General features: G+C 37.8%; 1 protein-coding gene across 2 annotated transcripts in view; it reads left to right on the plus strand.

Annotated features, from left to right (window-relative positions):
* LOC124709590 (tRNA (guanine(10)-N2)-methyltransferase homolog) overlaps positions 1 to 27,046 on the plus strand; it is a 181,987-nt gene that overhangs the window by 140,830 nt on the left and 14,111 nt on the right. For both annotated transcript variants that reach the window (XM_047240852.1, XM_047240851.1), the window contains exon 9: positions 14,915 to 15,041. In XM_047240852.1, coding sequence (XP_047096808.1) covers positions 14,915 to 15,041 — 127 coding nt within the window. The remainder of the gene's footprint in view (positions 1 to 14,914; positions 15,042 to 27,046) is intronic.

Below are 27,046 nucleotides of genomic sequence, written 5' to 3' on the forward strand. Positions count from 1 at the left end.
CAAGAGTTAATATGTGAACTCACTAGGGTGAACTTCATCAGTATAACTTTAATGTTAGTACTTGTGGACTGTGTAAGACATAAGAAAAATGTTTCAAACAAGTGGGAAATAATGCATTCTAAACTACAATGCATGAAAACAGTACCACCTATGCAAATTTGAAATAATGTTTTGAAACAATGTAGTGTGAATACATGTCACCAATTTGGGGTCATCAATGTAGACATGTATATATTGCAAGTACTAAGAAGGTAAATGTTACGTTACACTAAACTATCCATTTTAATGTCTGTTTCAGTGACACACGTTTTGATTGTAGTTTGGTCGCCTCTTTCTATTTGTAGAACATATATTATTTTGACTCTTATCTCAATTTCTGCTGCTGAAAGACATCTTCTAAGTAAGTGGTTTGAAAAGTTCTCGGAACAGAATAAAAAAAAGGTTCTACATCACTGAAACTTTTTTTATTTTTCAATGTAGTCTCCTTGTAGATTAATGCATTTGGTCCAACAATGTTCCAGTGCCTTGATCCCATCTCGAAAATGACTTTCCTCCAGCCCTGCAAAACAGTTGTCAACTCTGGCTATCAATTCTTCGCTTGAAGTGAATCTTCGTCCACCAATAAAAATTTTCAGTTTTGGGAAGAGATGGAAGTCTGACGGAGCCATGTCAGGTGAATAAGGCGGGTGTGTGAACAACTCATACCTTAGTTCATGTAATTTTGCCATGGCGATGGCACGTGTGTGGACGCACATTGTCTTGATGCCCGAAGATAACTTTCTTCCTCACTAAACCTGGCCTTTACTTTTGTATCTTTTGTTGCAATTTGTCCAGGAGGTTAGCATAGTATTGTTTGTCCAGTGGAGAGAGAATCTACAAACAGAATCCCCTTCACATCCCAGCACACTGATGCCATGAACTTTCACACCCGAGGAATTATCTTTGCTTGCTTTAGTGGCAGAGAATCAGCATGTTTCCACTGCTTTGACTGTTGTTTTGTCTCTGGCATATAGTAGTGCACCCAAGTTTCATCTGTGGTCACAAACTGTCACAAAAAATCTTGATCATTTCTCTTAAAACAGGCCAAACATTTTTCAGATATGTCCATTCTCATGTGTTTTTGATCCAGCATCAAGAGTCGTGGCACCAATCTTGCAGATAATTTTTTCATTTCTAATCCTTCCATTAAAATGTGATATACCCTTTCAGATGACATCTGGCAAGCATGAGCAATTTCACGCACTTTCAGTTAGTGACACATCTTGACTGACCACTGTGCGGATCATCATCTAAGCTCCCCTGACCAAATTTAAATTCATTTGTCCACTTGGCAACAGTTGAATATGAAGGAGCAGAGTCCCCCAGTGCATTCTGGAAATTGGCAACTTAATCATTGCTCAAATCTAGATTTTTTTTTCCATCTTCACAAATCACTACATGGGAACAACAACAGAGCCACATCACCACCACAGCTCTCTTCCAAGAGCACTGATATGGCATGTGTCTACAGGCAACAGTCCAATGAATATCACGTGAACAACTCATTGCGTTAGTGCTGACCTCTCTTGGTGATTCCGAGAACTTTTCAAACCACCCTTATAGTTGTAAACTCTTCATTAGAAGCTGTTGAACTTGCTGGAGGTGTGTGTACTATAGATATTTGGTTAAGATTTTCTCATAGCCAATGTGGTATTAATAACATGCAATATGTTCATTTGCCTACAAAATGAGAAACCATGAATTAGCTTACTGTCCCTTGAGAAAATTGCTTGATACGGTATACTGTGAACTACTACATCACATGAAAAGCATGGAATAGATAACAAAGAGAACTATGTGATGAAAGTATAATAAATTGAACTTTAATGTACCTTTATTTGTAAAGAGTTGTGTAAAATTGTATATGGAAGGTGAACTTGTGACTGTTATCATAATATTGAGGGAGAGATAAATGACTTAGATAAAGTGAAATTTGCAGAAAGGAAAAAGTGATATAAGTCTACGATGAATATCTGTAAATCTTTTTCCATTAAAGTGATAAGTGACTTGTACAGTGAAGTGTAGGCTTTGAAGTAGAATTTCAAGTATGAGTGAGTTAAGCATGTGCTGTGTGCCAAAGGAACAGCAACTGGTGCAAGGTGGACTGCATCAGAGTAAATTACAGTTATGTGGCAAACTTAGCGGTCGAATATCGTGGCTGTTTATACTGTGTCCCTCCACAAGGCCATGGGTGAACCATTGTAATATCCTGGAGATACATCTTGAAGGCCTGAGGCAAACACAGGTGTGTGGCCTAATGTGCTTGTGCTGTCTACTTATTCATGCAAACTGAAGTACCAACAATACTGTGTGTTCCTATGGTCAGTCCAAAACAATGCAACCTGATAGGAAAATGTTGTTAGTGACAGTGGAAAAATGTTACACCGAGTGTGCAGTGTTGATTGACATGAACTAATGAAAATTTATGAAGTCACACTGTTGTTGTTGTTGTGGTCTTCAGTCCTGAGACTGGTTTGATGCAGCTCTCCATGCTACTCTATCTTGTGCAAACTTCTTCATCTCCCAATACGTACTGCAGCCTACATCCTTCTGAATCTGTTTAGTGTATTCATTTCTTGGTCTCCCTCTACGATTTTTACCCTCCACGCTGCCCTCCAATACAAAATTGGTGATCCCTTGATGCCTCAGAACATGTCCTACCAATCGATCCCTTCTTCTTGTCAAGTTGTGCCACAAACTCCTCTTCTCCCCAATCTTATTCAATACTTCCTCATTAGTTACGTGATCTACCCATCTAATCTTCAGCATTCTTCTGTAGCACCACATTTCAAAGGCTTCTATTCTCTTCTTGTCCAAACTATTTATCGCCCATGTCTCACTTCCATACAAATACTTTCAGAAACGACCTCCTGACATTTAAATTTATACTCGATGTTAACAAATTTCTCTTCTTCAGAAATGCTTTCCTTGCCATTGCCAGTCTACATTTTATATCCTCTCTACTTCGACCATCATCAGTTACTTTGCTCCCAAAATAGCAAAACTCCTTTACTATTTTAAGTGTCTCATTTCCTAATCTAATTCCCTCAGCATCACCCAACTTAATTTGACTACATTCCATTATCCTCATTTTGCTTTTGTTGATGTTCATCTTACATCCTCCCTTCAAAACACTGTCCATTCCGTTCAGCTGTTCTTCCAAGTCCTTTGCTGTCTCTGACAAAATTATAATGTCATCGGCGAACCTCAAAGTTTTTATTTCTTCTCCATGGATTTTAATACCTACTCCTTTACTGCTTGCTCAGTATACAGATTGAATAACATTGGGGACAGGCTACAACCCTGTCTCACTCCCTTCCCAACCACTGCTTCCCTTTCATGTCCCTCAACTCTTATGACTGCCATCTGGTTTCTGTAAAAATTGTAAATAGCCTTTCGCTCCCTGTATTTTTACCCCTGCCACCTTTAGAATCTGAAAGAGCTTATTCCGGTCAACATTGCCAAAAGCTTTCTCCAAGTCTACAAATGCTAGAATACACTGTAAGAAGTATTAAAAGACATTTTTATATAGGAAATACCCTCCAGTATGGGAAAAAAAACCAGAATCAATAACCTTTGTGTAGTTTTAAGTATTTTGTAATTGTTGATTGTTTTTGTAAATTTTGTATTTCATTAGATTTTAAGTTTTAGGTTTCACTATGGGCAAACACGTGACGCTAATGAAGAAAGGTATAAAAAAATTCCTGACGCTCCCATACCTACCTTTAGTCAAGTAATAAAGGAATTATATCTAAATTTTATTCCCGGACCATGATCCTAATCCAGTGGTATTCAAGGACATCAAATCGTATCTTGCAAATGTAAGAACTAACTTGAAACCTGTGTCAGTGTTTTATGGCTTCGTGATCGTATATGCAGAAATTTGTAATATCATGTGTTCAATGAGATATCCAACTACTGTCTGCTGTCATCGACAAGTACTGAGGTTTTCACTTCCAGCAGACAGCGGAGGCATACGTGATGTAATGTATGTACGGAACAAATGAGATAATAATTTTTAATTGACTTATGGTACAAGGAGTGATGATAAAAACAAATTTTTATTGACAATCGGTAATAATGTTAAGATATAATATCCCTGAACAGGCCAAAGGAATCTTAATTAAAATGAACATTTTCAATCTTCTTTTACTTGTTTTGTATTCTCGTATGAGCTGCACTGTCTGAATAATTGATGACAAAATTTGTACATTTTATTGAAATATACTTCAAGAAAATTTGAAATATTGTCTGTTTGAGTCAGAGACAGCAAAGCACTTGGAAGGATAGTTCAATCGAATGGACAGTCTTGAAAGGAGGATATAGGATGAACATCAACAAAAGAGAAACAAGGAAAATAGAATGTAGTCACATTAAATCAGGTGATGCTGAGGGAATTAGATTAGAAAATAAGACACTTTAAGTAGTAGGTGAGTTTTGCTATTTGAGTCGTAAAATGACTGATGATGGCCAAAGCAGAGAGGATATAAAATTTAGACTGGCAGCGACAAGAAATCATTTCTGAACGAGAGAAATCTGTTAACATCGAATATAGATGTTCTTTTCTGGAAGTATTAGTATGGAGTGTAGCAATGTGTGAAAGTGAAATGGGGATGATACAAAGTTTAGACAAAAAGAGAATAGAAGCTTTTGAAATGCGTTTGTACAGAAGAATGCTGAAGATTAGATACACATATCATATAACCAATGAGGAGGTACTGAATAGAATTGAGAAGAAAAGAAATTTGTTGCACAAAAAACTGACTAGAAGAAGGGATTGATTGATTGAACATAGTCTAAGACATCACCAATTGGAGGGAAGTGTGGTGGGGGTAAGAATCATTGGGAGAGACCAAGAGATGAATACAGTAAGTAGATTCAAAAGGAGGTATGTTGGAATAGTTACTTCAGACATGAAGTGGCTTGCACAGGATAGAGTAGCATGAAGAGCTGCATCAAACCAGTCTCTTGAATGAAGACCTCAACAATGCAAATATTAATCAGCAGTAGAATAGAAGAAAGCATAACTAAAAAGTCCAATTGTTGTTCATTAGAACAGCACATGCCATAAACTCATTATTATAACTACATCAAAATCTGCCACGGAAAATGAAAACTTCGAAAAGGTAATCTTTATTGGGTCCCGTTATCCCAGCCACACAACATGTGAAAATACAGCAAGGTGTGTTAAATCCAACTTTAAAGATAATTATAAAAAATGAATCTTTCCCGTTAGGAAAGCAGTTCCTTTCTCTCTACACAAAATAATATAAATATTTCATGCTGCATGTGAAATGTGCCAGTAAAACTTAATTGGATTGTTTCATTATTACTGGGATGTTCTAACGTTCTGATGACTTAAAGTATGAGTGTGGATCTGCGTTATATTGGCTTATTCCCCCAAATCACCTTCCACTTCTTTACAAGGTGACTTACTTGGAATTTGCAGCCACTCTTCTTTAGTGAATAGCCAGCTGCTGGAAACCCTCTTGACTTCTTCTCCGTCGAATAACACTAGGTACAGGAAGTTTTAGACTCTTTCTACTTATGAAATAAATAGCCATACAAACTTTACTTTGCATCAACTGACAATGTATTTGACCTCCATACACAATAAAAACCTCACTTTCCACATAAATATGTAACTTCCTGTAAGTCTCTTGTACAGTCAGATGTTACAAACAAATTGAATTACAGTTAAAAGAAAGTTGGCTTGGATTCAATGACCTTTCTTAATATGAATCATAGAATGAGTCTTGCCTCTAACAAGGTTGCGTCAAGAGTCTACAAGAGCACTTTTTCAACTGATGTTGTTTTAATAAAAATAGTCAATGACACAATAAGCACAGAGCTGCTTATAAACTCCATGGTTCTTCCTTACACACTCACTAAAACATTTATGGATTGCCCGACGAGAACTTGTCAGTACTGTCTGACCGCCGCATCTACTTTCTTCCCACAGCTGATTTTAAACCTGCACACACAAACATGTGACACGCAGTAGGTATGATTCTACCATCCCACACTCATATCCAGAATATCATGTGTTTGAGACAATCCCGCCCACTCCAGATCTACCACGCAATATTTTATACATAATCATTATGCAAATAATACCACTCATAATAACATTTCTTATCTTAACAGTATACATTTCTTACATACGTTTATATACATATCTTTACTTTCCATAACAATTCTCTGTCCTCTCTTGAACAATCTTTCGCTTATTGTTTCTCCACTCTTTTTTTATTTTACTTTGTTATTGAGACATGAGCATTTACTCATGGTTTTAGTCAGCTTTATTAGTATTTAGGAATTGTGAGGACTCTTTTTCTCTTCTTTATTCCCTTTTTTTTCCAATCGTAAACTTCAGGTGTTTGTGACATATGGGTAATCTATTTTCTATTCTTATCTTTTGTACTGGCTTTATGCTAGCATGTACTATTTTCATTATTTGTAGCGTGGAAGAACTCTGGATGAAATAAAAGTGTTCTTTTGACACTCATTTACTTCCACGAAACATAATAATGCTGGTCGTTCATAGAATTCACACTTCCCAGAATAATCCCTATAAAATTTTTGAACTTTTGTCACAATACTGTCCCCTTCTCCTAGGATCAGCACTTATTCCTTGCTTGTGGGTTGACCTTGTGAGAGCACTTCCTCTTTCCATTCTGGTAGGTACGCCCCTTACAAAACAGCCCTATTTTTTAGCCCACAGATCGTTCTATCTCCATCTAGGTATGCCTGCCCTTTGTACTTAGTGAATGCTAGGTACGCCCCCTTATCCTTTCTGAGTAGGCCTCATGGTTCATTACCCTAGTATACATTTCTATGTATATCATAATTAAGTATCTTCTAGTAAAGATAGAAATCTATTTAAACTTTTCATTTATTCTTTAATATATCATTTACTCCCTAGAGTCCTCCTCTACTTATCGACTTCTATATTTTCAATAGATACTATGTCTACATATACTATTTACGTCCACTATCCTTCAGTTCATCAGAGTACTTATTACACTGTCATTTCTTAATGATCAACATGATTAATTCCTTTCATACTGTTTTCTCTCTTTGCTCCTGCCTCTTTCTTATTTATCCATTACTCATTACTACTTTATAGTTGTTCGTTATGTAGCATTTTTGTTCCATAAACTTATATGTTTTTGTCTCTCCTTGCCCATGAGTTCATTGTTCTTTGTCTATGTGCACCTCTTCTTATGTACATTCGATGTAGAACCATCATAGCTTCCTATATATAGGTGCATATTTCTATATGTACACACATTTTCCCCCTCACCTGGCAGCTCTCACATCGTGACAGGCTTTGTCTTACATAATTTAATGTTTGTGTGGAAGTGTATATCTGTGTATATGTGGATGTGCATTCGTGTAGTCTGTCTTTTCGGCCTTCTTATCTAAAGATAAGATTTAGATTTCTAGTAAACACGGAAATAAGGAAGGACTTCAACGATAGAAGTTTGTGAATATGAAAAGAGGGAAAAAATAGACAGGTCCTCAAATGACAAGTAATAAAAGAAAAAATAGATATGGATGCTAGGATCGAAGAAGAGAAAGAAGATAGCCCCAAAGACAGGAAACCCTTCCCACCCCCCTTCCGTAGGATCCCTACCCCCTCAGGTACTTGAGTGAGACGCCGGAGGTGGTTTGGTGTTAAATCGTCTCCTACAGAATGGACTTGTCCTACCTTCACCTATTGAGGTCCCAGAAGGAAATCCTAGCAACCCTATGGAAATGGCAAATGATGAAAAATCAGGCACACTTGTTTGTGAGGGTTGTTTGAAAGGTGTGATGTGTGTTTTGTGTTAATCATGATAGATAATTCTTGCAAATCATACTTTTAGCTACAATACCTACCCCTTTCAAACTTTATACAAAACCCTCCCATCTATATCACATCTCATAAAAGGTTCAAAATACTCTGTAAAAAATAGAAAATCTCACTACGGTATAACAGTTGTTCAGCTAGTCACATCTTATTATATTTTCCAGAAATATAATACTCTATTTAGTTTATTTCGTCTAGATATCACTTTTTTTTCTGTGATTCTCTTAAGTTGTTCTCTATTTTACAGTCATATCTGGTTTTCTAAGCAATAAGATTGCAGACTTGTTCTATATCTTAAAGGAATTCAGTGCAGGAAACTATTTGGAAAAAAAACACCAAAAACAATTTGGGATCCGACGGTCGTTACTCAGCCCGTTAACTTAGAATGTTAACGTCCCCGGGAGTAGATGACAGAATAGTTTAAGATTTTAAAAGAATTCGGTGCAGAAAACTATTTTGGAAGAAACACCAAAGACAACTCGGGATCCGACAGTCATTACTCCGCCCATTAGCTCAAATGTTAACGTCCGTGGGGGATATACAATTTTTCATCCTTTATATTGTATTTCCTCCTACTTTTTTTTTCTCTTCTCTCTTGTGTTAATAGCCAATCGAAATATTTCCTCATAGTACCCCAAGTAATATTACAATATTTTGGGTCCCATAGATCTGATGTTAACTTCTTTTTAAATTTCTTTTGAAAGTCTCCCCAAGAGGAAAAATTTTCAGTATTTACTGTTCCTCATTCTGAGGCTTCCCGTAGAAGGTACCCCACAGCAAATTCGATTTTCTTGGTATCTTCCAAATTTTTTGGTAAAGCTTGGCTAAATCTTTTTAAAAAATGGGTCAGATATACCTCTCTGTCCGGCTTAAATTTACGGAATTGTCTAGATAACCCTGAATTAGCTCCCCATTGCGAATCAGTCACCGCTTCACTAGTTAATACAACATTAGGTGACATTACCCTTTTTTCTACTTTATCTTGGATAAGCTTAATTTCTCTCAACAGGTCATCTACACCCTTCCTGGTATCATTGAGTTTGGAAGAAGGAATAGGCGATACATATTCGGATGTTATTCTCTCGGTAATCTTTCGATCTCTAATTTCTCCAAATTGTTCCTCCAAACTAATTACATTTATAATGTCAGAGTTTGCTATTTTCTTTTTGAAATTTCTTTCTACATTATCTACCCGTCATAAGACACCTGTAATCTGTGACTGAATGACTGGCATTAATTCATTGTGCTTACCTACACTCTCTTTCAAAGTATTCTTGCCTCTAACAAGATTGCGTCAAGAGTCTACAAGAGTACTTTTTCAACTGATCTTGTTTTAATAACAATAGTCAATGACACAATAAGCACAGAGCTGCATATAAACTCCAGGGTTCTTCCTTACACACTCACTAACACATTTATGGACCGCCGCATCTACTTTCTTCCCGCAACTGATTTTAAACCTGCACACACTAACATGTGACATGCAGTAGGTAGGATTCTACCATCCCTAGGTAGGATTCTACCATCCCACACTCATGTCCAGAATATCGAGTGTTCGAGATGGTAGAAGGCTGAGTGGTTCGAGAATTTACACAGAAATCACTACAACGTACCAGTGATTTGTGAGTAGCACAGGTACTCTCAGGCTTGCTCAGTTGTACGTGAGCTGAAATACATTTTCTCATTTGGAATGAAATGGCACCTAATATTCCCCCCCCCCCCCCACCCCCACCCCCACCCCCTCCCCCATTGGTCTGTATGGCCACTAGGTACTACAAATGCCAATCCTGCAAATGTGTTCATGTGATTAGTCTATCAGAAAATAAGTAGTCTAAAATGACAAAACAGAAGTAATGGAACACAAATTGTTTGACAGAATGTGCTATTATGGAATGTGAAGTAAGCCTGTTTAAAAAATATCGATCTGTGTTAATATTAAAAATATTATTTGGTGTGCATAAATACTGATCTGCATGGAAAAAATACTGGAAATGAGACACTTCTTATAGAAACTGCTTCCCCACATTGCTTCTAAAATTTGAATGGCACTGGGGACTATCAAATCATGACAGGAACACACTAAATGCTGAGCTGCAGCTTCAGAAGGCAACGGAATTTGTGTTACCTATCACACTACGTCCCCCCCCATGAACCATGGACCTTGCCGTTGGTGGGGAGGCTTGCGTGCCTCAGCGATACAGATAGCCGTACCGTAGGTGCAACCACAACGGAGGGGTATCTGTTGAGAGGCCAGACAAACGTGTGGTTCCTGAAGAGGGGCAGCAGCCTTTTCAGTAGTTGCAAGGGCAACAGTCTGGATGATTGACTGATCTGGCCTTGTAACAATAACCAAAACGGCCTTGCTGTGCTGGTACTGCGAACGGCTGAAAGCAAGGGGAAACTACAGCCGTAATTTTTCGCGAGGGCATGCAGCTTTACTGTATGATTACATGATGATGGCGTCCTCTTGGGTAAAATATTCCGGAGGTAAAATAGTCCCCCATTTGGATCTCCGGGCGAGGACTACTCAAGAGGATGTCGTTATCAGGAGAAAGAAAACTGGCGTTCTACGGATCGGAGCGTGGAATGTCAGATCCCTTAATCGGGCAGGTAGGTTAGAAAATTTAAAAAGGGAAATGGATAGGTTGAAGTTAGACATAGTGGGAATTAGTGAAGTTCGGTGGCAGGAGGAACAAGACTTCTGGTCAGGTGACTACAGGATTATAAACACAAAATCAAATAGGGGTAATGCAGGAGTAGGTTTAATAATGAATAGGAAAATAGGAATGCGGGTAAGCTACTACAAACAGCATAGTGAACGCATTATTGTGGCCAAGATAGATACGAAGCCCACGCCTACTACAGTAGTACAAGTTTATATGCCAACTAGCTCTGCAGATGACGAAGAAATTGAAGAAATGTATGATGAAATAAAAGAAATTATTCAGATTGTGAAGGGAGACGAAAATTTAATAGTCATGGGTGACTGGAATTCGAGTGTAGGAAAACGGAGAGAAGGAAACATAGTAGGTGAATATGGATTGGGGGACAGAAATGAAAGAGGAAGCCGCCTGGTCGAATTTTGCACAGAGCACAACATAATCATAACTAACACTTGGTTTAAGAATCATGAAAGAAGGTTGTATACATGGAAGAACCCTGGCGATACTAAAAGGTATCAGATAGATTATATAATGGTAAGACAGAGATTTAGGAACCAGGTTTTAAATTGTAAGACATTTCCAGGGGCAGATGTGGACTCTGACCACAATCTATTGGTTATGACTTGTAGATTAAAACTGAAGAAACTGCAAAAAGGTGGGAATTTAAGGAGATGGGACCTGGATAAACTAAAAGAACCAGAGGTTGTACAGAGATTCAGGGAGAGCATAAGGGAGCAACTGACAGGAATGGGGGAAATAAATACAGTAGAAGAAGAATGGGTAGCTTTGAGGGATGAAGTAGTGAAGGCAGCAGAGGATCAAGTAGGTAAAAATACGAGGGCTAGTAGAAATCCTTGGGTAACAGAAGAAATATTGAATTTAATTGATGAAAGGAGAAAATATAAAAATGCAGTAAGTGAAACAGGCAAAAAGGAATACAAACGTCTCAAAAATGAGATCGACAGGAAGTGCAAAATGGCTAAGCAGGGATGGCTAGAGGACAAATGTAAGGATGTAGAGGCCTATCTCACTAGGGGTAAGATAGATACCGCCTACAGGAAAATTAGAGAGACCTTTGGAGATAAGAGAACGACTTGTATGAATATCAAGAGCTCAGATGGAAACCCAGTTCTAAGCAAAGAAGGGAAAGCAGAAAGGTGGAAGGAGTATATAGAGGGTCTATACAAGGGCGATGTACTTGAGGAAAATATTATGGAAATGGAAGAGGATGTAGATGAAGATGAAATGGGAGATATGATACTGCGTGAAGAGTTTGACAGAGCACTGAAAGACCTGAGTCGAAACAAGGCTCCCGGAGTAGACAATATTCCATTGGAACTACTGACGGCCGTGGGAGAGCCAGTCCTGACAAAACTCTACCATCTGGTGAGCAAGATGTATGAAACAGGCGAAATACCCTCAGACTTCAAGAAGAATATAATAATTCCAATCCCAAAGAAAGTAGGTGTTGACAGATGTGAAAATTACCGAACTATCAGCTTAATAAGTCACAGCTGCAAAATACTAACACGAATTCTTTACAGACGAATGGAAAAACTAGTAGAAGCCAACCTCGGGGAAGATCAGTTTGGATTCCGTAGAAACACTGGAACACGTGAGGCAATACTGACCTTACGACTTATCTTAGAAGAAAGATTAAGGAAAGGCAAACCTACGTTTCTAGCATTTGTAGACTTAGAGAAAGCTTTTGACAATGTTGACTGGAATACTCTCTTTCAAATTCTAAAGGTGGCAGGAGTAAAATACAGGGAGCGAAAGGCTATTTACAATTTGTACAGAAACCAGATGGCAGTTATAAGAGTCGAGGGACATGAAAGGGAAGCAGTGGTTGGGAAGGGAGTAAGACAGGGTTGTAGCCTCTCCCCGATGTTATTCAATCTGTATATTGAGCAAGCAGTAAAGGAAACAAAAGAAAAATTCGGAGTAGGTATTAAAATTCATGGAGAAGAAATAAAAACTTTGAGGTTCGCCGATGACATTGTAATTCTGTCAGAGACAGCAAAGGACTTGGAAGAGCAGTTGAATGGAATGGACAGTGTCTTGAAAGGAGGATATAAGATGAACATCAACAAAAGCAAAACAAGGATAATGGAATGTAGTCTAATTAAGTCGGGTGATGCTGAGGGAATTAGATTAGGAAATGAGGCACTTAAAGTAGTAAAGGAGTTTTGCTATTTGGGGAGCAAAATAACTGATGATGGTCGAAGTAGAGAGGATATAAAATGTAGGCTGGCAATGGCAAGGAAAGCGTTTCTGAAGAAGAGAAATTTGTTAACATCCAGTATAGATTTAAGTGTCAGGAAGTCATTTCTGAAAGTATTCGTATGGAGTGTAGCCATGTATGGAAGTGAAACATGGACGATAAATAGTTTGGACAAGAAGAGAATAGAAGCTTTCGAAATGTGGTGCTACAGAAGAATGCTGAAGGTAAGGTGGGTAGATCACATAACTAATGAGGAAGTATTGAATAGGATTGGGGAGAAGAGAAGTTTGTGGCACAACTTGACCAGAAGAAGGGATCGGTTGGTAGGACATGTTCTGAGGCATCAAGGGATCACCAATTTAGTATTGGAGGGCAGCGTGGAGGGTAAAAATCGTAGAGGGAGACCAAGAGATGAATACACTAAGCAGATTCAGAAGGATGTAGGTTGCAGTAGGTACTGGGAGATGAAAAAGCTTGCACAGGATAGAGTAGCATGGAGAGCTGCATCAAACCAGTCTCAGAACTGAAGACCAACAACAACAACATCACACTACGTACCTATAATTCATTGCAGTATGCTTCGTGTGCCTCAAAGTACACTTTTACAAGATGTTTCACATAAGAATGCCGTGTTCTCCAGTTGCCTGTAACTACTGGAGTGCCACCTCGTAACAGGTGGAGAAATAAATCAGTGAAATGAAGTTGTTGAAAAGTATATCTCATTATAAATGCAAATTGTCTGTAATTGTTTTGCTGTGATGTTAAGATCTCACATGTAAATTTACAGGGGCAAGTGATGTGTGCATCATAGCTGCAACTGTAAGACAAACCAGTTTTAAAATCATCAGTCACCTGTGATCAGTTAGCAGTGGTGGCAGATGTGCAAGATGATGATTCATCCAGGAAATCAGACAAGAAAACCAAACAGTGTGTAAAAATAGTTGATCTCAAAATGAGCATACTTTAAGAAAACAAAAGACTATCCCAAAGTCATATAATGACACCACCATGATTCTGTTTGACAAATGAGGTAACAACTTACAGAAGTTGAAATCTGCCAGAGAAAACCAAGTTTCTTTACCTCTTATCTAGTCATTACAGGTTCTTGAGTGAAACACAGGAAAAAGGTCTGGGAAAGGTAAAAGCCTCACTGCCAGGATGGCCCTTTTACTGCACTGCAACTAACATACTTTGCACTTACTGCTTACCTTATGTTAAGAAGTTATATCCACTGCCAGGATGACTTTATTGGAGATAGGATCAAATGCAGGGTGGCTCTATTTGCAAACCCTTCTGGTTACAGTGTTTAATCATTTGATGTCCCCAGGCATAAAGTAGTTCATTTGGTCATCATGTTCCATCAATCCCATCAAGAAAGTGAACATTCAGGGATATGGAACAAGTCAAAGTGTATGTTAACAAAAGACAAGAAAATCATAGAAAAAACTTGCTATGTCTCAGTGCCTGCTCAACACTGGTAGAAATATTCACTTAGCACTGCTGCATGATAATATTCTACTACAAAGCGAGGCCATATAAACATTTGAAGAGAGTAAGAAGAGCTTTTGGTGTGTGTTTCTGAATTTAATCGTACATTCCACTAGGTCAACACCATTATGGGAAACCATCTGGAGAATTTATGGTAAACATATGTATTAGCCTAACTGTACTGAAACAAGGGTGTCACTAAATCATGGAAATATTTTGCAGAAAACTGTGGAACACCAATTAAATCTGTAACTGTTTGCCAACATCAGGAAACTGGATTCAGCACTACCTGAGGTGGCACTTTGTCATGTCCGACTCCAGCATACTATTTTGTGGCAACCAGAAAGGAATCAAAGGAAATTTTCCAAGCAGTTCGTTACAAAATATGGCAGATAGAACAATTTCCAATCTAGAGGAGATAGAATAGCTTTGAACTTTGCTTGTTCACAGTTCACTACCTTAGATTTCTTTTTTACAAAATATTACGAGATAGAGAGATTTTTTTGTGTTCAGGAAGCAGGGCTTATTTTCATCTGAGTTCTGTTCATATATGTCAGTGAAGACTTTTGAATTTGGTTCTATAATCTAAACTTATCTTTGTTTCTGTGAGAAGTTTCAATAGCACACTATGTTCTTATTTTTCAGAAGTGAATACTCTGAAGAAAAATTACCAACACATCCTCAACTTGAGTTAATTGCTAATTCTGAACAAATACTGAGTGTGTATACAAGCAGAAGGCTATTAACATTTAAGAAAGTAGCAGAGAAAGTAGTAAGTACAGTTACACATTTCTTCTAAGTATAGATTAATATTTCGAAAGAAAAGTATTGATACTCATGTAAAGTTTAATTGTGTCACATTTATATTGTACTCTGAGCTGTACAAATCTGAAACTCATCTGTGACATTATTGCTATGTGTGTTGTGAAACACTTTTTTTTTTTTTTTGTCTCTTCATTTTACTGCATCTTTATTGTTCACTTTGCCCTAATCTTCCCTGGACTGAAGTTGGCACAGTTCTTTCCAGTATCTTTGACCATAACAGTCAATCTCTTTGATCCTTTCTCCTTTATCTCATATTGTCCTCATAACAGTTTGGTTTCTCTAAACCTGGAATCTGAGTGACCTTCCCCTGCTTTCCAATCTTCCTCAACCTATCTCCCTTCATCCCCCCAGGAAGGAACTAAAGCTTAAAAAGTTATGCATATGCAACTATTAGGAGCACTGAGAATTTTGCCCCCGAAATTAATTTTTTTGTAATTTTAAATGTATTAATAATGGCAATAACTTCTCATGATAAAGAAGTCCTCTATCAAAAAGAGCGTTCAGAAAAGTCTGTTCAATTCAGAACATGTTCCTCTAAGGCTTATAGTGAGTGCTATTGGTTCGCTCTTCAATTTGATCGCCAAGTTATGGACAACATTATTATGACCATATGTGGGCCAATGAGATTCATATATCAAGAATTTAGCACACTTTATCAGTAAATTAAATGGCATAGTGATTCAGCCGGAGGACATATTAGTTAGTTTTGATGTGGTATTGCTATTCACTATGGTTCCACTCAATGAAGTGTTGAATCGGATTTTTCCTCCAAATGTTGCAGAACTGTTTAAATATTGCCTCACAAGTATATTTATAAATGGAATGATGAGTTCTATGAACAGACAGACAGTGTCGCTATGGGAGCCCCTTAAGCCCGATTATAGCGAACTTTTTTATGGAAAAAATTTGGGAACAGGCACTGGAAACTGCAAACAAGAAACCAAATATTTGGTTTTGGTATGTGGATGATACGCTTTGTTGTGTGGTAGCATGGCAGGCAGGAACTGGATTGTTTTCACAAACATCTCAATGGGATCAATCGGAAGATTTAGTTCACCATGGAAGAGGAGGCAGGCAGAAGAATGAATTTTCTTGATGTGCTAGTTTTCAGGAACAAAGATGGTAGCTTGAGCCACATGGTTTACCGAAAACCCACACACATAGACCTTTACCTACACTGGGATTCGAACCACCATTCACAACAAAAGAGAGGCATCATGAAAATGTTGGCCGATAGAGCAAGGAAAATCTGCAAACCACAACTGCTTCACACAGAATTACAACACCCCATCAATGCATTGTACAAGAATGTTATTTGTTTGCTGACGTGTGTACAGGATGGGCGTATGGGAAGGCGGTGGGCGTTATGGAATGAATAGGATAATTTTCAGACAAAGGCTATTTATTGACAAAGAATCTTCAAAAGGGGTCACATAGCCATGCCTAGGAAGGCGAGGGTGAGCCGGAGCGTAGAGTTTGGCGAAACGTAGTTCGCGAAGCTAACGGAAGTTGGCATCGGCCAATCGGGCCAGTCTGAGCAGCATGCCAGCTGTGTTAACTAAGTCCCCGGCGCTGCAGTGCTTTCCTCTCCCGCAACTATCCTACAGACCTTGTCCACAAACAGATCTCCCGAGCAATACATTCCTCCCCATCCAACAACAATGTTCCTACCCCCAGACCACACAGAAGCATCCACCTTGTCACCCAATATTACCCTGGCCTCGGATACATCAACAAATTACTCTGCCAGGGATATGAATTTCTCAAGTCAAGCCCTGAAATGAGATCATCCCTTGACAAAATTCTCCCTACACCACCCAGAGTTGCCTTTCGTCGCCCCCCTAAACTCTGTTACATCCTTGTCAAACCCTACAATATTCCCAGACTACCTTCTCTATCCAGAGGTTCCTACCCCTGTAACCGACCCCGCTGCAAAACCTGCCCCATGCATCCCCCCACAATCACCTACTCCAGCCCCGCTACTGGTAAAACATACACAATTCAAGGCAGGGCCACATGTGAAACAACACATGTCATTTATCAGCTGACATGCCTGCACTGCACAGCGTTTTACATCGGTATGACAACAACTAAACTGGCTGAGCGCATGAACGGACACAGACGAACTGTCCGCCTAGGAGATGTCCAATACCCACTAGCAGAGCATGCCCTCCAGCATAATTGTACGGACCTAGGAACCTGCTACACTGTACGTGCCTTTGGCTTCTCCCACCCAACACCAGTCCCTCGGAATTGCGGAGATGGGAACTTGCACTCCAACACATCCTTTCATCCCGCCATCCCCCTGGACTGAACCTACGTTAACCAACCTCACTCCCACTTACTCTTCAGTCTTCTCCTCTTTCCCTTTCCTCTTTAGCCATTCACGCATCTTTTCATCCTACATAGTTGTGTTTATCTTTATACTATATACCTCTTTACTTCTATATGCATCGTCTTTGGTTTGAAGCTGGCACAGTACCTACAATAGAATATCTTTGGCTTCTCTTTGGCTTCCCTCTGACAACCATGCCTCCATCCTTGCATCCTTACTACCCTCCCTGTTTACCTTTCCCTGTTGCTTCATAACCTGGGTTGTGAGTAACTGAATCCACTTTCCCTTCTTCCCTTTCTTTCCCCTCTCTCCTCCCTGACGAAAGAACAAAGTTCCGAAAGCTAGGAACATAAATTTTCTGTTCTGTTTTGTGTATCTATCGGCTGTACTGAGCTGCCCCTCTATCTCTTTGTTAGTATTTGTTTCACATCTTTATATGAGATTTTCCATTAATCATTGAGTATTTACTGAGTCTAATTTAAGACTTTGATCTTCTGATTGAGAATTCATCAAGCCTGATTGTATACTCTGCGCTTTAATTAGACTTACTAACTCAGACCAGTCAGGCCCTCCTTTGGTAATTTTCATAGCCATGGCTGGTTCTGAAGTTTCTCCTACTTCTTGTCTACTGTCCGTGCTTCTATTGGCTTTAGCTCTTGTGAGCGTTTAATACTAATTTCAATTATACCAATTACACAGTAAAAGTTCACCCCACAGTATTTTGTAACACTTCTTATTAGAGTAATAAAGTTTTTATTTCACGCTCACCCAGTGTAGAATTCTCACTGTGTAGGTAGGCAGATGTGGCGGCAGGTCAGCACCAGTGAACAGAAGCTGGTGCAGGCGGCGGTCAGTGTAGGTTGGTTACTGCATCTGAGTCCCCGCGATGTGTGTGTGAGCTGTATCCTCCCCGCACTGGATCTTCTTGGTCAAATCTTTCTAGGTGTATCTCTTCTTAGTCGAAATCTTCTCTCTGGTTTTTAGTGTTGTGACTTTCTTACGTCTTCTCCTTTTTTACATATACAAATTTTGTCCATCTGATACTTTGAGCTTAATTCAATTTCTTGGAATGATTCTTTTGTCTCACTATGCTCGGTTGCTATGGTAACATGTGATATCTGCTATGGCAACACGTGATATCTTCTTATCTTGTTTTCGTCTCAAAATTCCTGTTTTCTTCTGTCCTTTCACACTGGTCACCACACTCTAACGATTTGGACGGCTAAGAGTGTGTGAATACTTTTCAACAACTATCGGTATATTTGAGCTTCATAAAGAACAAAATTCACACTTTGCATATAAACATTTGACTTCTTGTAAGTCACTCATATTGCCTCACATTAGAGACAGATTTAAATACATTGTAGAAAAGAGTTAGCTTAACAACCACACCTCTATTACAAACAAATCGTAAAATACGTCTTGCCTCCAGCAAGTCCAAGATACGAGTTTTTTTCTGAATTCCGGATCTCAAATGTTTGTGTTATTTATAACAATGGTCATTGATACAATTAACATGGAATAACCCAGAAGTTCCATAGTTCTTCCTTGCTCTTTCACCACGACTTCCATGGATCGACTGACAAGTAATTGTTGGTGCCGTTCGACCGCCGTGTCTACAGTCTTCTCACGTCAAACTTCAAACCTGCACACACAAACATGCGACGCGCAGTAGGTAGGATTCTATCATCCAACTCTCACATCTAAAATATCATGTGTTCGAGACGGTAGAAGGCCGAGTGGTTCTAGAATTTACGTCGAAATTCTCGAAACACTACAAGACATTCACCATTTATATTGAAACTGTCATAATCTATTAGTACTGTTGCTTCCTTAAGCTTCACTTAGTCACAAAGGTAATCTGTGTGTTATTATTTCTCAACTGTCACTTGGATTCTTTCTCACATTTAAATTCTCATTTCTTCATTTAAAAGCTGAAGTATAGTTAGTCTAGCCTTGGAAAATTATCTTTAATAACACTTTTACTCAGTAGCATAATTTCAGTAATTCAGAGGTATTATTATCTCGTACCAGTTCTTGAGATACATACACTAAATGACACTTCATCTTAGAAAAACTTCACTCGATCTCAAAGGACTTTTTCTTTAAATTCAGATAGAATTTAAAGTCATCAAAATCACTTTTTGAATGTTTATGAGCTTTACACTCAGATAATATAGCTTCATCTCAAACACCAACAAAATTCATTAATAGCTTCCAACAAATCACAGCCAAAGCAGAATGTGAACTGAAGACCTGCTTTAATTTTTTACCGTTGAAAGTACATTTTTTTCATTTGTTATCATTATTAATGCTAGGTCTGGAGAGTTGCTTCAGGATGTCTTCTTTGGAAAATGACCATCAATTCGATGCCACTGTAGCCCAGTGATGATGGCAGTATCTTGACTGAAACACTGTGCCTTTCACCACTGCCACACCCCACACTCATAACATGAAATATAAGAAATGACGCACATTTTTACTATATCATATAGTCATACAAAATGCTGAGATTTTTTCTCTTTATTCACATTACAAAACTTGTGTCTACTTATTGTTCATGTACCACATGGCATAGGATTATCAGTGGTACAACCTAAAAACCAGTGTATCATCATGAAAGCTGAGTCTCCTCCATGAGAAAAAGAATCGGTTTGATTATGCAATGCTATACTTCAGTCTAATACTGCTCTTCTCGTAAAATGTTTTGGTCTAAAAGATTTTCTATAACAGAACTACCATTTAGCCCATTTTCTAACTTGTGCCATTCTAAGTATGAAGTTTTGTAATCAGCACTGTGTTAATATACTCATTTTTTCTTTAACTTTTTCCAGCTTCTTGATAATCACCAGCTGCAGCCTAGAGTCAAATCAGACTTAGAGGTGTCCGTGCATCCCAAAAACTATTGGCAAACAAAACAGTACAATACTTGCTTTTCTTTACTCCAAACAAGCCAGTCCCTTTTTGAAATTTTCCCATTCTTTAAGATTCGCTAAACACATTTGAGTCGCCTGAACGTCTGAATGGTTAGCATGGCTGATTCCCGTGCAAAGGACATGGGTTCAATTTCCAGTATTTCCAGGAATTGTTCCTTGGAGTGAGGACTGGAATGGGGAGCAATCAGCCAAATAATGTCAGTTGAGGAGCTATGTCAGTGAGTAGTGGCAGCACCAGGTCATGAAAATTGACAGTGGCCAGGAGAGCAGTGTGCTCACCCCACACCACTCCTCCATACCACAAACAATGATGTCATTCGTGGAGGATGACTCAGTGCTTGGTTAGCACAAATGTGTCCAGTAGAGTCTGTGGATGAAGGGAGAGAGAGACTAAAGAAACAGATTTGAAGGGATATTTTATTACATTTCGGTCCTGTGGCAGTCTTTTTGGTGTTTGCTCAGGCCCTCACCTAACAACGTTTCCACCTATAAACTGCTGAAATGCTTTTTTTTTCTCTCCACAGACCGTTACCTAAATCTTAAAGCTTTTCATTTCCAGTCAGTCTAGCCATTAAAACATGTTCAGTTCCTTGAATGATTTTGTCGGTCACTGTCAGTTGCTGTAATACTATTACTTTCACTTTTTTTCCATGCACTCCTCCTTGACTCAAATGCCACCCATACTGACATCTCTCTTTTGATCAATGTGGTCCCATCTCTGCGCTGCCGATGCTGCAGTTGCTTCCAAACAATGTTTTCCTTGCATATCAACATACTCAAAATTTTGAAAAATGGCACTAATTTTTGCACAAAGCATTGTACTTAAGTATCCACACCACAGCAACCTTAATCAGTTATAAGTAGAACTGTGTAACTAATGATGTACTTTGACTCAGAGGATCCTAATCCTGCTCACTATCAATTAAGGAAGCCTCGATGTCTTCTCCCCATCCTTCTGATTCCCCCGACACTGCTTGTTTAGTGAGTGACACAAAGGGCAAGATCTGTCCCGTCTTTACAGCATTGTCTTTTTCAGCCTTACACTTTTATTTTCCATAACCTGATGAAGCCTTGTAAAACTTTTTTCCAATTTAGTCATTCATTTCTATTTTAACAAAACTCCTAAAACTGTGATGCACTGACAAAAAAGTAATTTCTTACAAATTTCAAAATAACAGAGCATGCAGCAGGCTATTCAGCTTGACTTACTTCTGAGCACTACTTATGAGCAATGACAAGCCATAATACAAAATAAAATACAACGAAACAAACTTTTGCATGTCCACACACTCAAGAATTTGGCAGATTCATTGCTGTATCTCAGCTTGCCGAAACTTGGTTTCAATCGCTGGACCTGTACAGTAGCTTATAGTAGAGGCTGACTGATTGTAGCTCAGCTGACCGGTCACCTTCTCAACTAAACAAAAATGTAGGTATAAACTATATTAAAGTGACCAAAACAGACATTTTTTGTCTACAGGGTCATCCTAATTCTCTATAAGGGGAAATCATTTGGAAATGATGAAAAGAAGAAAGTATAAAATGTAGAATTGTTGATTACAATTAATTAAACTTTTTATGGTTTCACACTTTTATGTGCAGGGTAAATTAAAAGCCATCCAATGCAAAAATTGTTTTAAGGCACTTAATTCTTTTACTGGTGAATGAGCTTTAAATACTTATTATTATATAAAACTAGTAAAAAAAAGTTGTAAACTAATCAAAATTAATGCCACAGCTCAGTCACTATGCAAAACCAGAACTTGATGAGAGGCATGAAGTTCAAAATTTGTATGTTCGAAGTCATACATATTACATAGCATACATTTTCTAGATGGATGGAAATAAGAATATTTGTTAGTGAAAACATTGTCTTTACTTTGATCAACAATTTTTTCTTCTGCTCCCATTAAAATCTGTTATCAGCTGATTTAAATTAAAATATGCTCACAAATATTACAACACTTGCACTTATACAACAACAATATTTCTTGCTCCACAGTGTCTGATGCATTGGTTGTACCTTACAAGCAAATCCATAATATTTTGGATTAATTTAAAAAATACCCACACAAAACCGCACACGCACAGTCCTTCAGCTAACACCTTGTATAACTCTGTCCTCAGACGTCCATATGGTTGTTGGTTCAACTTCAGAAGCAGATGATCCGATAACGCACTAGCAACTGTTATACTAACGTTGACTCACATACAGACAGGTGTGTCTCTTCTCATTAGCATAACTGTTGCTAGTATCTTCTTGAATCATTTGTTTCTAAAGGTAGGTTGACAGCGATATTAAAAGATACACTATGTGATCAAAAGTATCTGGACACCAGGCTGCAAATGACTTAAAAAGTTCATGGTTCCCTCTGTACTGGTTGTTACCTATCTGGTTTCTTCACAACTGAACAATTGTGGAATCTTTTGCGGTATATTGTGGTAGGACCACACTCTCACCACGTGTCTTTGAGTGAGAATAATACAAGTAGTTCCAGCACAATTTCAGCAAGACTTATTTATTAGTAGCTGCCGAAAGATTACACACTGCAGATCTCGTTTGTCTAGGGGTTTTCGAAGTTTTGTCTGCAAAATAATTATCCAACAAGCATGGCCTGGGTTTTCTTCTTGTTTGAAATAAACACTACCGGATCCGAAATACTTTCAGCTAAAAATTATATTTATTCATACTTTTTGTTTAGTAACTACAACATTTTCACTATGAACATTGATATGCTAAATGCATTATACTGTACTGGTCACATAAACACGTCCATCTCCCTCCAAAACCGACAAAGAAGTGACGGGCAAGCCAACATGTGCCCGGAAGTTGCAGACATTCCTGCATTCTAGATTCTTTGGTCTACTGACCTTAATAAAATCCAAAGATGCATATAAATAAATACATATAAATATACAACATTTAACATCTCAAACGAATCCATTATTTATCATAAAAGAAAATATTCATAATTAAATAAATTAAACACGTTTTCTGGCAACATAATGAAGTTACCTTAACTCTTTACTGTGGGCATCATACTTTTCGCATGAGATAAACTTTATCTCCAACAGTTAATTACATTACAATAGCCCACCAGGACTTACAAGTGTACTGTGGTCCACTTGTCAGTCCGATATAGAAACTGCATCATTGTCTTGGCTTGTATACAACTTTTTTTTCACAACTGTAGTAAACTGCTTATTCCTTCATCGACCATTGACTTCCTCCTTTGTCTCACACCATAAATTACATAAATACATATATAGATTTGTTGCCCAGAAATTTACTATAAAATAATACTAACGTTAAAACATTTCCTCATATTAGAATAAAAATAGCACTAACTCCTATATCATCAGTGAGGTTGCAAAAGTATTTCAATTCAACAACACTATTCTCTCATGAGCCTTGTAGATTATGTGATATCAAAATTAAGAGGCAAAATAAGCCAACATAAAGTATCTGTGTTGTGTTATCAACACAGCTGAATAAAAACATTTATCATGGTGAGCATGATGTAAAACAAAAGTACACTTGCATATACAAGAAAATATTGTCTATTAACTATAGAACAATTTTTTATAAGCATTATGGTCTATTTAAGTGAATGAACAAGATTTCAAAAATTGAGATTTGCTATTCTCAAACTGTGGGGGCGGGTGACATGTCTTGTCTTCTAGCATCATCAGTAACATAAAATCCCTCATTTATCAAGTTTATATATTTTGCAATTCATTAAATACTGTACAATTACTTAAACAAGCACATAGGAATCATGAAATGTAATCTTATAATAGAATTAAGTGACAATAAGTCTAGATACAACATCATTTTGCATGAGATACATTACATGGCGTAGTATGGTGACTGCAATTTGTTCCTGTGACTTTATCTCACAGCATTTTGATTTTTTTTTCTTTCTTCCAGTAAAATTCTTTCCAGATAAAGGCATGTTTGTAGGCTCAATTTGTTCTTTTCTCAATATACGGCTTCAAAGAAACAACATTCCTAAGGCCAGACAGCTTTCTCGACTTGGGATATACTAATCGGTACGCATTTGGGTAGGGGTTCTCAATAATCTCAAATGGCCCAATGAAAATATCAAAGAACTTCTTGAGTTCTGCTGTTAGTAACTTCGATCGTTCATGGGATTTCACTAAGACATGGTCGCTTACTCTGAATGTGGTAGCCTTTATTTTCATATCATGTCTGTTTTTCCTAGCTTCACCTAGTTTCTTCATGGTTTTCTTGACAATCTCTTCACGTTCTTTCATTGATATTAAGCTACATTGTGGAAAGTCTATTAATTCAGAAATAAGATTCGCTGGTCTGAGATGAAACAAAATTTCATATGGTGAAAACCCAGTAGAGCTATGCTGCAAGCTGTTCGTGATATCCTGGAAGTTGTTTACATAGTCGGACCAACTAGGGTGTTTATGACTACAATACGTCCTACAAAGTCTCCCTATTTCTCTCATGTACCCGTCTGCTGGGTTTGAAGATGGGTTGTACACGGATATCAAGATGTGTTTTGTGTTAGTTTTTTCCATGAATGCTTTCCAGTTTTTTGAAACAAATTGTGAACCATTGTCAGATAGTATAGCTTTAGGTTTACCTACACTCTTGAAGTAATCTCTCTCAATCTTTGTAATGATCTCTTTACTTGTAGCTTTTCGAACAGGATAAAGTTTAATTAGTTTGTAAAATACACCAACCATGACGAATATAAAACAATGGCCACATTTGCTTTTAGGTAAAGGACCATAAAAGTCTACAGCTACTAAATCTAATGGCTTATCTGGAATAATGTTCTGCATTTCTCCCTGACATGTTCTGTTGCTTACTTTTGCTCTTTGACATTTGTCGCATGTTGATATTTTGTTCCTCACCTTCTTTACCATGTTGTAAAAGTAGATATTTTCTTGTAACTTTTTTACACATTTCTGTGTTCCACAGTGACCATAACTCTCATGGGTGTACTTTATTAACTTGTGTGCCTCACACTCTGGCCAACACAGCTTCCAATTGTCAGAGTCCAAATCTGTTCTTCTAAAGAGTATTCCCTTAAAGACCGTATAGTATTTGTCAAGTTTATCATACCCTCTTTTGCCTAAACAGTCCTTAACCAATTTCCAATTAGGATCGTTATTTTGTCCCCTCCTGATGCTATTGCAAAGTGTCCTTATGAGCTTTTCATCTTGGAATCCCTTCATGTATCTTATTTTAAATTCCTTTTCTTCCTCTTGATCAAACATTTCCTGATCTCCTCCTACTGGTAATCTGGATAAAGCATCAGCTACTACATTTTCTGACCCCTTAATATACACAATTTCATAGCCAAACTGTTGCATGAACATTGCACACCTGGTTAATCTACTGTGATATAGTCTACACTCCTGCAAGTAACTTAAAGCTGTGTGGTCTGAATACACTTTTATCTTGTGTCCTACAGGTATGTTTTAAATTTTGTAAACGCCCAGCGTACTGCGAGTAATTCTTTTTCTATGACTGTGTAAATTCTGTCATGTTTAAGTAACATTCTGCTGGCAAATGCAATGGTACAATGAAGATTTTTTCCATTCACAACTTTCTCCTGAAATAGTTCTGCTCCTAGTCCATAATCACTACTGTCAGTGTGAAGACAAAATGGCAAACTAAAATCTGGTCTGTGTAAAAGACTGTTCTTACAAAGTTCATTCTTAATTTTATTGAATGCTTTCTGACACTCTTCAGACCAATTCCATGTAGCATTTTTTCTAAGTAAGTTGCTTAAACAGGTCACATTAAGGCATTGTCCATTTATATGTTTTCGATAGAATCCACAGAGTCCATAGAAAGATTTTAATTGTTTTCGGTTTCTAGAAGATGGAAAGTTTACGATAGATTTTATTTTCTCAGGATCTGCACTTATCCCTTCCTTAGTAATGACATTACTTAAAAATTTGAGTTCTGATACATCAAATTTACATTTTTCCAGTTTTAATGTCATACCACCTCTTCTGAGTTTCTCACACACCTTTTTCAATAACTTCAAATGATACTCCCAACTTTGATTTGACACTAATATATCGTCTACATAAATTGTTAATTCTGACACAACTTCTTGGCCAAGTACATAGTCTAGCGCCTTTATAAATTCGGCGACTGATGAGTTTAATCCGAAAGGCATTACACAATACTGGTAACATCTCCCATTCTATAAGAAAGCAGTGTACTTTCTAGAACTAATTGCAAGAGGTACTTGATGAAAACCTGAAGTTAGGTCTAGGCTTGACATAATTTGGATATTTTTAAATTTGTATAACAACTCATCAATGTTCTCTGGGTGGTCAGTTTCTCTGTATAAACATTTATTTAACTGTCTGGAATCTAGTACTAATCTGACTTGCCCATTAGGTTTATTTACAATGACTAAGGGATTGTTATAAGGGCTTATACTCCTCTCAGTGATTTCACACACTTCCATCTTTTGTAATTCTTTCTCACTGCTACCCTTTTAGAGATTGGAATACTGTATGGGTTTGTAAAGAAAGGTTCATGTGGCTTCAACTGTAAAGTACATTGGTATCCAATTACTTTACCTGGTATATTGCTAAATACATCACTCTATTCCCACAAAAATAATTTCAAATCTTGTTTTTGGTTCTCAGTTAGTTCTCTAGCTTTGGCTACTTTTT

This window comes from Schistocerca piceifrons, chromosome 1 (assembly GCF_021461385.2).
Source record: "Schistocerca piceifrons isolate TAMUIC-IGC-003096 chromosome 1, iqSchPice1.1, whole genome shotgun sequence".
Taxonomy (NCBI): Eukaryota; Metazoa; Arthropoda; class Insecta; order Orthoptera; family Acrididae; genus Schistocerca; species Schistocerca piceifrons.